General features: G+C 32.9%; 4 protein-coding genes across 6 annotated transcripts in view; 2 read left to right on the top strand and 2 right to left on the bottom strand.

The window, feature by feature from the left end:
* Positions 1 to 2,905, top strand: part of LOC126873073 (uncharacterized) — a 4,733-nt gene extending 1,828 nt beyond the window's left edge. For both annotated transcript variants that reach the window (XM_050633570.1, XM_050633571.1), the window contains one exon: positions 1,345 to 2,905. In XM_050633570.1, coding sequence (XP_050489527.1) covers positions 1,345 to 1,572 — 228 coding nt within the window. In that variant the 3' untranslated portion in view covers positions 1,573 to 2,905. The remainder of the gene's footprint in view (positions 1 to 1,344) is intronic.
* LOC126873062 (adenylosuccinate lyase) overlaps positions 1 to 11,664 on the bottom strand; it is a 25,392-nt gene extending 13,728 nt beyond the window's left edge. The window contains exon 1 of the mRNA XM_050633550.1: positions 11,347 to 11,664. Coding sequence (XP_050489507.1) covers positions 11,347 to 11,502 — 156 coding nt within the window. The 5' untranslated portion in view covers positions 11,503 to 11,664. The remainder of the gene's footprint in view (positions 1 to 11,346) is intronic.
* Positions 3,046 to 8,544, top strand: LOC126873061 (uncharacterized). The gene is made up of 11 exons (XM_050633549.1): positions 3,046 to 4,654; positions 4,831 to 5,009; positions 5,107 to 5,261; positions 5,622 to 5,751; positions 5,853 to 6,524; positions 7,135 to 7,224; positions 7,331 to 7,403; positions 7,517 to 7,591; positions 7,675 to 7,770; positions 7,867 to 7,941; positions 8,010 to 8,544. The coding sequence occupies exons 1-11, from the start codon at positions 4,463 to 4,465 to the stop codon at positions 8,085 to 8,087; spliced, it is 1,815 nt and encodes a 604-aa protein (XP_050489506.1). The 5' UTR covers positions 3,046 to 4,462; the 3' UTR covers positions 8,088 to 8,544.
* LOC126873058 (uncharacterized) lies at positions 8,355 to 14,976 on the bottom strand. Of its 2 annotated transcripts, XM_050633537.1 has the most exons (6): positions 14,615 to 14,976; positions 14,404 to 14,528; positions 13,623 to 14,204; positions 12,685 to 13,178; positions 12,348 to 12,554; positions 8,355 to 10,794 (listed from the first exon to the last, which is right to left on the bottom strand). In XM_050633537.1, the coding sequence occupies exons 3-6, from the start codon at positions 13,786 to 13,788 to the stop codon at positions 9,571 to 9,573; spliced, it is 2,091 nt and encodes a 696-aa protein (XP_050489494.1). In that variant the 5' UTR covers positions 13,789 to 14,204; positions 14,404 to 14,528; positions 14,615 to 14,976; the 3' UTR covers positions 8,355 to 9,570. The 2 variants fall into 2 exon arrangements, with proteins under 2 accessions (XP_050489494.1, XP_050489495.1); XM_050633538.1 differs by lacking the exons at positions 14,404 to 14,528; positions 14,615 to 14,976 and adding an exon at positions 13,278 to 13,427 and having other exon boundaries at positions 13,623 to 13,750.

Below are 14,976 nucleotides of genomic sequence, written 5' to 3'. Positions count from 1 at the left end.
TCACGTCAGTTTCATTTCCCATGTTTAGTATTTTCGACATAAATCTGTCAACAAGGTCGGAGTTTCCGTCGTTTTATTGGTCTCCAGTTAGAACCGTACCCATTTGCTAAATCATCATGCAGAAACTGCATATTTAATAACTAACAAACGTCCTTCGTGTCTCCAGAAAACTCTTCGTCCTCGTTTGTAAAATTATTCGCACGTTTTAGTGTAAATCGACAGTCATAATCACGACTGTAATTTATGAATGAGAAATCTATTTTAACAAATTGTATGTTGAGACAATTTTTTAAACAGTACAACAGCTTATTTTTAGAAGTATCGCGTTCATGATTATTATTTGTGAATACATTAAAAACTTTCTCCCATCAAAAAGGACAAGATATTTGTACTATTTTCAGGACGAGATTGTTAAGTATTCAACGTAAGGTAACCAAGATTCACTTATTTTTCATAGCTCATAAATGACAATGAGACAGCAAGTGGCCTCTAATATCTGTATCGATCTATCTTCGATATTATCTGTAAATTGTAATTTTCTGGGGCACTGGAAATCCATCCAAGAGACCCAAAGCTAATTTAATTTTAATACTTAGGTTATTACAATCTACGACTGTTTCTTTCGTACTAGTCTGTCAAGTATTAAAAATATATCACGATACCAAGCTTCGACTATTTCCGAGCTGACTAAACTGTTCGAAACCATGCACGTGTTCCGTTCTAGTTTGATTAAAATTCATAACTTATCAACGTCCAAGTCCCCGTACTGTTTATCGATCACCTACTTTACAACGTCTATGTTCACGAAACGATCGGAACTTACAGTATCTAGGACTGGTCGCTTCGAGAAATACGATAATTAGTGTCGTTCGTGTCTCACAACTGTGATAACACGTAGAATAATTGCGAGGTTCGGCGCAAAAGTGAACGACTGCGTGACCTCCTTTGAACGATACAAGGAATTTTAGAAATAGCATAATTCGTTCCAAGTTTCAAACGTGTGCTCGGCGTAATCCACAGAAAATTCTATTTCTAGGCAATTTATTCGTAAACTGAAAATTTTTCTCTAAATATCCTATTACATGACAGGACGCGTTTCTTACATGGCAAGACCAATGAAACATTTAAGAAATAACTGAAATTAATGTTTCAGAAATCTACGAGTTTGTCATGCTAACTTTTTTCTTCAAATTACTCTTTGAATATTTAAAAAGACACTATGTTTGAAGTTATGAACTGCGCACGTTCTCTATGTTTATGATTATTATCCTTGAAAAATGGAAGTAAAAGTAGATCGTCGATCTCGATACATTTTTGAGTAACATCGATCTGCTCTGATTGCAGTTGATATTGTTCTCTTCAGTCGGTGGGCTCCTGCACATCGTCGCTGGAAGCATAATTGTCTATAATTGGACAAAGATTCTCGGCCCTTACTACAGCAACAACGAATTGTATCCCAGCAAACAGTACATGGATATGTTCATATCAGGCGCAGTGTTCACATTTGTCAATGCTGCAGTTTTCTTCTTGGAAGTATTCTTCATCATTTACTCGTCAAAAACCATCGAGTAAGAAGGAAAGATACGGCGTAACGGTCTTTAGATTAGGAGAACGAGTATGAAACATTCGTGAGAATTATACTTACAAATGCCTGCTTGATGTAACTAGGAGAATAGGTTGTCAATAAGTCAGTAAAAATATGAATATTTAATGTTATGTAAATTTTGAAAAAAATGTCGTTTCTATGGAGAAAAAAGAGATAGCTGATGTTAAATATGTCACGTATTTTATAAAATGGCTTATCACAAGAGGTGATGAAAGAAAAGAAACAGAAGAATCGAAAAGAGATGGTTTCCCACCGAATGTGTTCTACATCATATACTGAAAAATGAAAAATGTAAAAATAATGTACACTGATATAAGGCCCAAAAATAATTCACGAGCCAAATATTCAAAGATTAGTTGTAAGTTCTGATTCCGTCCAATCGTCTTAACGACGATCTAGTTAGGTGTTACTTGATTATACGCGTAGGTTAGAAGAGTAGATATTTATAGGAAATGTACAAATCAAATGATGCAGTGAATTGTATACTGTAGAAAATAGTTTTAACTGATAGATCAGAATAATATTTTGGATTAATAGTTTCATAAAGTTCTTAACTTTAGTCTTTCCTTTTAGCAACGTAGCAAATTTAGCAATTAACAAAGATTAATCTCCAAAGATTTTCTACATATATGGTATATTTTATGATATATACGGTATATTTTTCATATTTTTAAGAAATCATAAAGATCCATTAAACAATATATATATATATATATGTATATATATATGTATATATATACATATATATATATATATATATATATATATATACATACACATATATTAAATATTATTTATAATCGAAAGTTTGGATAACTAGAGTAGTGTTCTTATACGTACGTATAGTATAATATATGTATAATAATATAATCTGTAGTCTCTGTTTCTTACTTGTTGATATCATACATTTTATATATGCTACAAATCTCAGAATTGCCATGAATATTTTTAGATAATTAGTGACAAAAATTATACTTTTTATATTAATAATTGTAACTATGATAAGACCAAAAATTATAATTCGTCTTTATATACATTTATCAATTTATAAATCTATTATATAGATTTGACAAAAATTGATGTGTCTTTATCAAAATACATTCCGTCCAATTTTAATACTAATCGACATCTTGTAATACAAGATGTTCACGAATTAATATTTCATATCGATAATCCTTTGTTATATAATTTTATAAGCCAAATGTAAAACTTATTATAAAAGAGAACGAAAGTATATAAAAAGATGTATTATAATGTACGCCATATAATACATGTACAAAATAAGCGTTGGAAGAATAACGTGTTTTATTCTTCAATTTTCAGTTCCAAGTTCCATATCCATTGCTTTAATAATAGCGGATTGTAATTCATTACACGACACGTTTTAATCAACATTACTAACAACAATCTCTCTGTTGCCTAATTGACACGACGAGATGATCACACTCTCTTGAATATCGTCGTAGAAGAAAATTTGCAAATCTATCGATACGCGACGTTTCGATATAACATAACATATATCATAACAATAAACAAAATGTAAAAAGCGATGATAGAGGTTCGCCCGATGACAGGAAGCTGATATAAAACTTCCTAAAGTCAATTGATCATGGAGCATGAAGGTTTAAATTATCTTCCAACCATCCTCCTTCTACGAGTTTTATTTCTCCTTGCAACACGAAATCTTTTTTCCAGACTCAAATAATTTGTATAAAAGTGTATATTCCTCAGAGAGCAAGTCAAATTCTAAATTGGAAACGAAGAAATTAAACAGAATCAGCGCGTGCGTTCGATTAGTAATAAGACCTCTCAGAATATTCCAATTCGTGAGTATTAATTACAAACATGATATTGCGATACACTACTCTAGCTGATATTACACTCGAGGATATTCCATCGAAATTAATTGAATGAAAGTGGTAATTAAACGAGACTTTTTGATTAATTAGCTAGTGGTACTACTGATCTTTGTACTTATCATTTACACGATATCACTGGGTGATTCTACTTTACCATCTATAACGTGTATTTTACTGATCGTGCTTGCTGGAGTGTACGTTTTCGTCTTGTCGATCGATCTAATTAGTCAGTTCATCGGAGGAGAATTGAACACGATGCCGGTAATCACTTGTATGAAGAAAGTTTCCACGAAAAATTAACATTAATTTTTACATCGTATCTATCACAATAAAGATATAAATTAATGTCAAAGAGAAGCATAAAACATTTTTATTGCAGATGTTTCTTTTTTCCTTATTGGGCACGATATTCTTCGCAATCGCTGGAATCCTTCTATTATTAAGTTACTCTTCACCATGGTACATAATAACAATGGCGTGTCTTTCTCTTTTCGCGTTTATCCTCTTCATAATCGAAGTCTCATTGGTACTCGCGTAAGTCCCAAGTCGAATAAAATTTTCCAATTCCGATTTTCCTATTAGTGAACTATGTGTTCCGTGTCAGATTTTGGAAACGTACCTGCAATCTCTGTCGGCAGTGCTGTTACGCGAAGCCGACTGAAGTATTGTTTCAGAAGGAAACCTGTGGCCCCTTGTCCGCCGAAGTGAGTTGAAACATTGAACATAAAACTTTATAGAAGGATAGAAAAGTAGAAAGATAGAAACTTTGCTTCTGCTGATTTCAGAGTTCAAGCAAGAACGATACATTCCTAGATAAAATCTATTTAAATAAGATCTAATAAATAGTCATCTAAGACGAATTTTACAAATTATCTACCAGTTGATAGGTCAATTTCATAATAGTATTATAATATTAATAGTAAGTAATCTATGTTCCTGGAGTGTAACGTTTCTTTTAAGGTATCTCTCTACAATCTAGACGGTCAAACATGACCTGATGACCAGCGTCAGCAGCATCAAAGTACCTTTCGGTGAGGAAGACGTAGTCGCTGATCACAGTCACAGAAAGGTTTCATTTGGACGTCGACGGCAATACGTCGATTGTCCAACAAGTGCACGGAGCTTGTGCTACGTAGAAGTTGCTGATGTTCAAACGGATCATCAGCAAACATTGAGCAGACAGTGCCAAGTAATGATACAAATGCGCGCTATAGAACGCAGTAATTAAACTATAAAGATATTTTCTCGATGTAAATTTAAATACAATAACATTTTCTTTAAACATATTTATCCCTTAATCTTGTTCGCAATTAGTTATTGTTACGTCAAACTCGATTACTTTGCTAATTACGAAGATTTAATCAGACTCAGCGAGAAGTAAAAGAGATGCCTGTGCAAACTGTGAGCAGATGCGAGCTATGCAATCGCGCTATACAATTTTTCGCAAGCTCTTCAGCTGTGATGCAGCCTACGATTCAACAAGCTCCTTGCGTACCTTGTCCTGCATTTTTACAACTTCTTAGAGGATCAACGTGTTGTACAAGGTTGGTATCATTATGCTGCATTTATAAATGATTGGCACAATTGACGTTACTTCGATGAACGAATGAAATATATTTTAATCATTTTTATCGTGATTAGTTGTAGGTGTGTCACAGGTATAATTCAAGTATCGCAGCAAAGTCAACAGCAGCAAACGCAGCGGGTAGAGCAATCGAAGCAAGATAAGGAAACAGTAAAGGAACAAACGGACAGAGTGCAATCGGTGGAGAAGAAATCCTACGATATGTTGACGAGTGAGAAAGCTCGCCTAAATCAGGTTGCGAGTACAGGAGTTAATTTGACAGCAAACGCGTGATTTTTCTTAGTTCTAACAGTATAATCATCTTCCAATATTATAAAACGTTTTAAATTATGGTAAATATACGGATAAAACGTAGAAAAGTGATTATTTCTTCGGCAAACGAGAACAAACGAGAACAACGCAACGTTCTATTGTGCCACAGAAAATGCTTCGGCTATATATTGGATGTAGAAAAAATTTCACGTATTTCCTTTTAGTTTTATACTCCTTTCTTATCTTCCTTACATCGGCGTATCTATAGTGCTGCTATTTAATTTCTTAAATTAATCACTAGACATTACCTTTTTCGAAGGCACCCAACACGAAGCGCAAAATCCGAATTTAAGAGGAGTCTCGGAAACGAAAATCACAAAATTCACTCTCGGTTCTTACTGCGTGACGCCGAAAACTCACATGTCGTGCCAAACTGCCTCGAAAGCGACGTAAGCATATTTTATGTACATAGCTTTGCCATGAGAGAAACACAAACTTCTTTTATCTTGAATTATTATTTCATCGACTTAGTATATGTATGTGTTAACAGGAAGAAAGGTGAATCAGAAGAAGTGAAGAAGGTAAAGGTAAATGCAGCGAAAAAGGAGAAGGAGGCGAAGAAAAATAAAAATGAGAAAGATGAGAAGAAGAAAGTAAAACCAACGAGTAGGGCGAACAAGTCGAAATCTCCACAGAAGACAAAGTTAAATAAAGATGTGGAACCTTCTGCGAACAAACCAGAGAAATCTTTCAAGGAAACAGATTCCATATCTAAAAACCCAACGGTATCCCCCACGTTAGAAACGTCAAATTCTGTTTTGGAAGCTACAGACAGCCAATTGGAAAATATCCATAAGTTGAATCCTGTAGAATCGAAGGTGTTAATTCCCCCATCATGCCAGGTAGCAGAAATGATAAATTGTACACAAGAAATCGAGAATCAATCGAGAACGAAACCAGAGAATCCATCGATATTTGAAGGTAATAAAGAAGACGATAAACAACGGAAAATTGATGCTGATCAGAAAGATGAAAAGAAGAGTACTCTTACTGAAGATTCGATCAGCATGGACGAAGCGTTAAACTATACACTATGTCTGAATTTGAAAGAAAATGTAAAAAAGCCTAAAGTTTCTAATGATCGATTGAAGAATGATAAATCAACTGTAGAACAGGTATTGGAAACTGATTCGGAATCTCAATCTCAAGCGGAAACACAGACGTAAGAAATACTTCCATTTGGATTAAATAATAATAATTGTTAGGTACTTTGTTTCCTTTTTTCGTTTAGATAATAGGTTTCTACTTGAAAAGAATGTGATAAGGAATGAAATTCTCTGAAATGCGAATAACAAGTAGAAGAGAAAAGGATGGTTTTGAATTTTATTCTGCATTTTAGATACGAATAAGTTATTTTTATTTTTTTATCTTTGCATTAAGGAATTATTCTATCGTAGACCTTTCAAAAAATTAATTTCATCTTGTGTTTCAAACATGAATAAATATACGAGTCAAGAGTGGACGTAGTAGCTCTTCTGCAGATTCTGTTTAACAAAAATACCAAAAAGACGCATCTTACAATAGCATATAAATAAGCTTTACAAAATACTACCTTAATCCCAATTTTATCAGCACAGTGCAGGGAAATGCTATCAATCTGACTTTAAAGTGAAACGCGTTGTAAAATGCAACTGTGACCTGCATATTTCCTATCTTGTTTAACCGTAATACACAGCTGATAATACACCGGAAATTGTTTGCATTTATTGCTTTAAACCTACTTCTGCCGCATAGTTCCATAAATAATCTTTCTTCGTACCTTTATTCCCTAGTGCTCATACAGAAATGACCAATTCAGCTACCAGAACGAAAAGAATGTATGGGTTCCGAAAAAACAACAAAGTTGAACCTACTAAACTGTCGTAAGAAAATAATATATCATTTTAAATTCGCTTCTAAAGTAGATACACGATTTTTCTCTAAAAACCATGAATATACTTTTATTCGCATTTCAAACAATATTTTCAGATACACTGAGGTCGATATCCAAACTCCTGATTATAGTGGGAGTTCTAATCCCAGGAAGATAGAGACAGCAGAGGTAATCGTACAACAAATTAATTAAGAAAAATTCTAGAATAATTTTATTTACTAAAAATACAAATCATATGTTAGTCTTTAATAAATAACGCAACTTTATAAAATATTTTGTAGGGACTTATCGAAGAGAAACAGACCAATCCTGAACGAAAAGTTATAAATATTTGTCCAGTTTGCGACAGGACACAGGTTAATTCTTGAGACTTTAACATTAAATATATATGTATTTAATGACATGTTTTATTTTATTATTTGAGTTAACGTTTTCCCAGGTACCTGTATCGCCTAGTTCCTTACATTATACTGCTTATAGAGACAAGCAAGGACGATTCTACTGTGAATATTGCGCGACTCCAAATACGATAAAGGTAAAAATCAGAGGAATATTTTACATATTATGCATAGATAGCATAATATCAATAATATATACAATATATATAAACATATTGTTTTCAATATCTTAGGGATTATGTAAAGGTGAGCAAAAACGTTTAAAATGCACTGGATGTGGCGAGTATCTACATACGAAGAGCAGTCAGGTAAGAAGTTCAGTTTTGTTGCATGGAACTTATTTAGTAATTTACGTTACGCTTATTTTCATTTTCAGAGCACTCGAAATAAATCCGACAATTGTCCACAATGTGCTTCAATACCAAGCCCTGCACAATCAAGTGTGCCAGCATAATTTTTTCAAAAAAAAAAAAAAAAAAAAAAAAAAAAGAGAAAAACAGATAAAATGTGTTCTTAGATGATTAAGGAAAAATATTCATGTACATAAATGAAGATTGTATGTCGAACGAATTAGTAGGAAACAGCAAACAACGTAGACATAAATAAGTTCACTCATTGAAATTTGTCTATATATTGTAAATAATCATTTTATGATTCCTAGACTAGCAGGGCGTGAACATTCTTAAACTTGTCAACAACTAAAAAGTTATTAGCTTATATATAATATTCCAAAACATTATTTATTTCATTAAAAAAGTGTGAGATTGTTGATTACAAGAAAAAAGGTTTTTTTAACAATGTTATACGGTCAGCGACGATTGTAAAATATTATAATGTATCATAAAACAGCATCGTATCTATCTTAACATCATTTCTAGTGTTTAGAATAAATTGTAATTTTCGCTTGGAAATTATGCTTTTCTTTGAACATTCATTGTACAATTGCATCGCAACGACATAAAGCACTTAGTTATATAAACGGGATACAATAAGCAATTATACAGAGATCGTTTAATCTCACATGAAGATCAAGATACAAAGAATCGAAGATAGAAAGAGTTTAACAATTTGTTGAGCTTTGAAAAAAAGGAGCATCACTACAAGTACGATTAGAAAATAAAATTATATAAAGGTTGATTTAGATTCTGAGAATTACAATAATAAGAAATAACGATTGCCATTATAGATTATTCTTTGGTATAAAACGCGTTTTACTTCACATTATTAGTATAATAGTAAATCTTGAAGTGATAATTAATCATTAGGAATTTCGGCTTATATAAATTACGAAATTTTCCATACTCCATGTTCTATATTTAAGATATAAGTTTAAAAATGAATAAGTATATATACTTAACAAACAAAACTGTGTCACACGATTCAGGACATAGATTATAAAAAAAGGCGAATCACCAAACTTTCTTTCAAATACTGATTAGCAAAACCTTTCAATTCGCCCATAACACACGTATTATAATGTCATATAACAATCTCGAATGTTAAAAATTTTGATCACAAATTTTTCCTCTTACAAATCTTTATTTACGAAAATTAGACGATTCTGTTTACGAAGACACAAATGAATCTATGAAACTCAAGATACTTTTATGAAATATTAGCATGAATTCAACTTATCTGTGTTTTCTTAACTTTATATTACAACATAACGGCACCCAACGAAGCAAAGACTACAAAATTATATAACTTCCTGATATGATACTCGATGATCCTTATAGTTAATCTCTTGGCAAGATAAATCCTCAAAGTCTTCGAAAATGCTCTACAAACTGTGGTTTATCTTTTGCAAACATCGCGCCTTTCGGATATATGGCAGGATTCACAGCGTTTATTGGATTTTTATGTACGAATCCCCCATTAAACTTTGATATAGGATTCAAAAAAGATTCGTAATTATACTGCTGCAAATTGTTGATCATCTAATGATTGTTCGAATACTTGCAATCGTTTACAATTTTGTTAGGTACCCCTGAAATGTTTACAGATTCACGACGGTACACTTCCATAGGCAGAAGTTCAGGAGAGAACCAATTAAAATTCTGATTGATCATCATAGGTTTCACATCACTCAATGGAAATTGTTGTGAAAAATGTTCACGATTTGGTTCCTGACGAAATGCAGTTAACTCTTGGACATTTTGTAAATTGGATAACACATTTTGACTTGGAAATTGATCGTAGGTTGTTCCATTAATTTGTTCTGCGGTATTAATCGCAAAATTTTGATAGCAATTACTGTACTGGTGACCATTTGCAAGTTGACGATTAGATTCGTTCAAAGGGCAAGAATGCAAACAATTATTCGATACGTGGCGAACATTAGTTTCTACAGGAATGTGTTCGCTTTTATAAATACTTCTATGCTCTTGTCTGACACATTTTTTACTATCACTTTTGTTTGAAATGTTTAAGGCTTTAGAGAAATCTTTCACGAAGCTATCCGTCGAATTCCAATTATTAACAGACTGGAAATCGTTCGAAGATAGCGTTGGTAAATTAAAACTACCGTTACCGTGAAACTGACAATGACAAGAACACTCTAATCTATAATTGTTAATTAGATCAGAAGGAATATTCTTTAGATTTTTGGAAAAATCTTGAATACTACCTAAAGCATCGTTTGAACATCTTTGCAACTCGTTCCATTTAGGATTCTTCAAGCGTTTTCCTTTGTTTAAATACGTTAAATATGTACTAATCGCAGGAAGAACTGCTTTCGAGTGATCCGGTTGAGCGCAATTCTGCTTGGAATGTTCGTGCGGTAAAGAATGATCTAAACTGTTTCTCAGATTTCCATTGATGTCACACGCTCCATTTGATGCGTACTTTTTCCTTGCAAGTTCCACCAACGAACAACAATTGTAACAAACTAAACTTTTTGATCGACATTTTTCAAGTTTGCATTGACTTATTGGATTATCGTGACTTTTCAACGAATTGGACGACGCAGCTTTTATGGGTCTGCCTTTGTGAACCGACGTATCGATTGATTTTTGCATTCGTTGATTGTTTATTATGTTAGATCGTTTATTGACGGCCTTCTGTTTCGCACGAACCGCGATCTTTTTAGTTTTAACTGGTTCGATAAACGTTTCTGTTATTACTATATTGCCTTCTTCGTCACATGTTCCACTTTCTTCATACTATAGTTTGTTAATAATTCAAAGACTTATTTTAAACGAGAAATCTAGAATTTCCGATAATTGAAATTTAACAAAGAGACGTCCTGTGTTTGCAAAATCACAATTTGATCAAGTTAGCATATTTGTGAAACGCACGATGAACTATCGATAACCTTTGAAAAGATATATTTTCGAAACTGTTCCAATTGTAAACATGGTGTTAGCAATAGGATGCAAGAACATAGCAGAGAATAGAAAAATAATGAGTTATCTAAATTGATACCAGAAAATAGTAAACAATACTGTGATATAAATATTATTATGAATAATATTTCTGATTACACAAAAATCATTTACGAATAGTTAACTCTAATGCCTAATGGCTACATGTTCGTATATTATTTTATTAGGAGAATATAAATTCGTTATCTTGTTTTTGTCTTAACAAGCAAAGCAAATGAGGTATCTGTACATGCAGCTGCCGGTAAAATCGAAAAAAACTGATTATTTTCACATGAGGCTACAATACACAGAATAAACTGGTTATGATAATTTTGTTCGACAGTTACGAACCATCTCTGCCTTGGCCAAATAAATCCATAGTTTCCGCCATGTGCTGAACTTATATTGATCGCTGAAGTTATAGCGCATTTCCTTCGAAGCGTATCTTATTGCCAAGGGACTGCGATAGTCACAATATTCACTATTTTCGATCGTTAACGCACTCATTTTCACCGCCTTTTTTATTCGTCCAGTTAGTAATGTAAATCTCGGAAAATACTTCGTATAACACTTCGTATAATACTTCGAGAAAGAACGCGATCAGCTGATTTACTGGGCACGATTATCGTTGTGCGCTGTTCATTTTCTTTACTGAACGCCAACGCTCACAGTGCCTCTTGTGAAGGAAACATGAACTAATTGATTTAAATGACCTTACTATAATTTGAAATAATGTTTATTCATTTTGAATGTAATTTTAGTTTGAAAAAAGGAATTGTTCAAGATTTTTAGTACGGAAGAAGAATTTGTGTATACTGAAGTCTATAATTTGCACAAGAGTATATAAAAATAATCGGATCTTGAGTAAACATTTGGATAAATAATTAACAGTACTATTAAATTAAATTCTTCTTTCTTGAATAAATGTAAATAAAATTGAAAAATCTATAGCTAACTATAAAAGAATTTATAAAAGATTGAATCACGCTTGGTTACCATGGTTGTTATTCAATAAGCAGGGAGTGATTGTCATTTTTTTCTTAAAAGCGGAAACTGAATTACAACACGATATAAATTGCAATAAAAGCTCGAATATTGCAAGGTTTTTTATTCTACTAAATCACAGTACCATTTGCAGAGACAACTTAACAAGGGAAAGTACCCACGTTCCATTTTCTCATGGGACTATAATTGACCGATGTCATTGTTCTTTTCGCGCGAAAGGAAAATCGTATTGTTACTGATGACGATTTGCAAACACTGATCTCTCTTTGCCAAAATTAATTAATATCTACATAGCTTTTTTAGCTTAATTACAGAAAGCTCGTAAATTTAATAATTGTTATACGTACTACGTTAAAAGGTGTCATGTTCGCATTAGCCCATTCTATGTTGACCTCGCAATTTTTAAAAAGCATGGCCGATTCAGGCACCAATCTTCTTCTCGCCATGGCGGCACCTCGATGGGTTTTATACGAAACCAGAACATAACAAACGAAGCCGTTGAAATTTCTATAAACGGCCACTTTATCGATTTCATCGGTCATCTCGTAAATTTTCTAAAGAAAAAAAAAAACAAAAAACAAAAATAAAAAACAAAAATAGGAAGATAAAAGGATCCACCTCCGATAGAATAAAAAAGTCGATAGAAAGCAAAACATAATAAACCAGAGGACATTAACAACGAACCTTGATAATTGTTTTAGAATCGAGATTTCGAGGCAGCTGATTAATATAAAGCCGACAATTATTTGTGCTTGCAACAACACCGATTCTTTTCCCAGGATAAATTTCATGCTGATCTAATTCTTTAACAGCACGAGCTGCCTCTTCTTCAGTGGTGTACATAATAAAACAGTAACCCCTATTTATGCCAGAAAATTCCATCATCAAGCGTAACTCATAAATCGTTCCTACAGTACTAAATATAGGAACAATTTCCGGTTCGTAATAATCTCGGGGGATACTGCCGACAAAAATCTCGCATTTCGGACCAGGAGGAGGTCCTGTCCAGCCAGGAGGTGGACCGAGCTTCCTCTGACCATTAACTTGAGTTAATGTCAACTGGGAATCGGCTACGAATTTTAATAATTTTAAATTGCTTTCCATTTGTTCCTCCCTCAAGTTCTGTACTTTGCTGTCGGTTCGTGACTGTATGGCCGGCCGTCGATTGTGTAAATATGCTGAATTTGATTAAAAACGATTGTTATAATACTTTTTTAACAATGAGAATATTCTGATATGAAATACGTGTGAGTTTGGTATGAAAAAAATATACTTACGTAACATTGAAAAACGTACTTTCTCAAAAAAAGTATTAATGGAAAAAAAGTAATTATACAATTGATTTGATATTTCTGGCCTCAGACATTATATTTCCAGAACAAATGACAATTACCAGGAGATGATAGGACTTCCAACGATAATTTTATCTTTACAATAAATAGAAGAATAAAATAAAACACGACCATAATGAAATAGAATTCATCGCACTGGTTAATCTTTGGATATAAACGACTGAATTGAAATGAAATTATCAGACAACCACAGCTGGTTATGTTATTACGGCGAACCAAAATATTCGAAAATCCTGTCGTTTTCTATAAATATCCATCAACATCACTTACCCAATTGTTGTTTTATACCGTCTTCTATGTTGATTTTATTGAAGGACTCATTTGATTGTTGAATCGTTGACACAGACACCATTGTTCCCTCTTTATTGATTTGAACGTCGTCGTTCCTATTATTAATTGACATTTGTTTTCCTTTGTTATTATTACTACTAATCATATTGTCGTTAAACCGTCATTTTGGCAAAAATTAATTCTATCTTTAATCATGACAAACACGAAGGGACAAAATTCGATCTGTTGGATATCTTTCTGAAATAGAAAATAGGTACCGACCAAAGTCGAGGGATCAATGATCAATAAACATACCACCACGGTTTAAAGAAGACTGATGCACGAGCACGCGATGCACTAAACCACGGCTGTGCTATGGGCTATGGGTTAAGTGTATGAGATCAGATGGCGCTTATTTCGGACTGATTGCCCCCCCCCCCCCATTGGGTAGATTTATTTTTTATTTAATCTTTGGAGGGGAGATGATATTCGTCTCTCCCTTCATTCTGCAAATCCTTTTTCCTCTTGTCACGCGTCAACGCTTTCTTATGTTTTTCCTTTCACGACTTCTTCGATTGCATTCTAGAACATGTGGATATTTGGAGATGAATATCAATTTACATATGTACATACATATATATAAACTTTTCAAATATTCTTCTCAATGCTTCTATTTAATTGTTCTCTTTATTAGCAATTATTTGAAGTGAAAATCCTTTTTAATGGATATTTTATTACTAAATCTACTACTTACTATCTACTACTTAAATCTATTACTTACAAATTTAATTATTAAAATCTCTAGAAAATAGTATTTCTCTTAATTTTCGTTTCACAAACTTAATGTTTCTTTCTTATTGCCGTCTATGTGTATATCTTTTTGTATAAATTTTAGTTCAAATTTAACTAAAAGCAAATGTAATTAATTAAAATATTAAATGATCTGATTAGACTATGTTATATGAATCTCTACTCTTTAAAATATTATTTACCTGCTTGTATTTATCTCTCCTTAGACGGATATGAATTCATAGGAATTTTCCATACGCAGCCCCGATTACTCAAAGTATTTTAGCTTCGTCGATGTTACATTGTCTTCTCGGCAACTTGTTGCCCGCTCGAGGATCGAAATCAATGAATGCCAACAGCTGGCCGTTCGGATAGAATTTCCAATACAATGTATGCGAGTCGGGATTGGAAAGAAAGAGAATGTAATTCGATTAAAACGTTTTGAAAACTTCTAGAACTTTTTATTCCATACGAGTTCCAGAAAAATTTCACTCTTCAAGAATGACTCTATTTCTGGTGAAATAAATCGTAGTTTTACAGGTGATTCATAATAATTACACGTGAC

This window comes from Bombus huntii, chromosome 14, assembly GCF_024542735.1.
Source record: "Bombus huntii isolate Logan2020A chromosome 14, iyBomHunt1.1, whole genome shotgun sequence".
In the NCBI taxonomy this organism is placed as follows: Eukaryota; Metazoa; Arthropoda; class Insecta; order Hymenoptera; family Apidae; genus Bombus; species Bombus huntii.
Note: the sequence above shows the minus strand (reverse complement) of the source record. Positions and strands in the feature narration are given on the sequence as shown.

Excerpts from the sequence above, each read along its gene's own strand:
- LOC126873061 (XM_050633549.1), top strand. The coding sequence starts at position 4,463 with ATGACCAGCGTCAGCAGCATCAAAGTACCTTTCGGTGAGGAAGACGTA. Across the intron at positions 6,525-7,134 it reads TCTCAAGCGGAAACACAGAC|TGCTCATACAGAAATGACCA; the intron begins GTAAGAAATACT and ends TTTATTCCCTAG. Across the intron at positions 7,771-7,866 it reads CGACTCCAAATACGATAAAG|GGATTATGTAAAGGTGAGCA; the intron begins GTAAAAATCAGA and ends TCAATATCTTAG.
- LOC126873058 (XM_050633537.1), bottom strand. The coding sequence starts at position 13,788 with ATGATTAGTAGTAATAATAACAAAGGAAAACAAATGTCAATTAATAAT. Across the intron at positions 13,179-13,622 it reads CGGTATAAAACAACAATTGG|CATATTTACACAATCGACGG; the intron begins GTAAGTGATGTT and ends AATCAAATTCAG. Across the intron at positions 12,555-12,684 it reads ATTCTAAAACAATTATCAAG|AAAATTTACGAGATGACCGA; the intron begins GTTCGTTGTTAA and ends TTTTTTCTTTAG.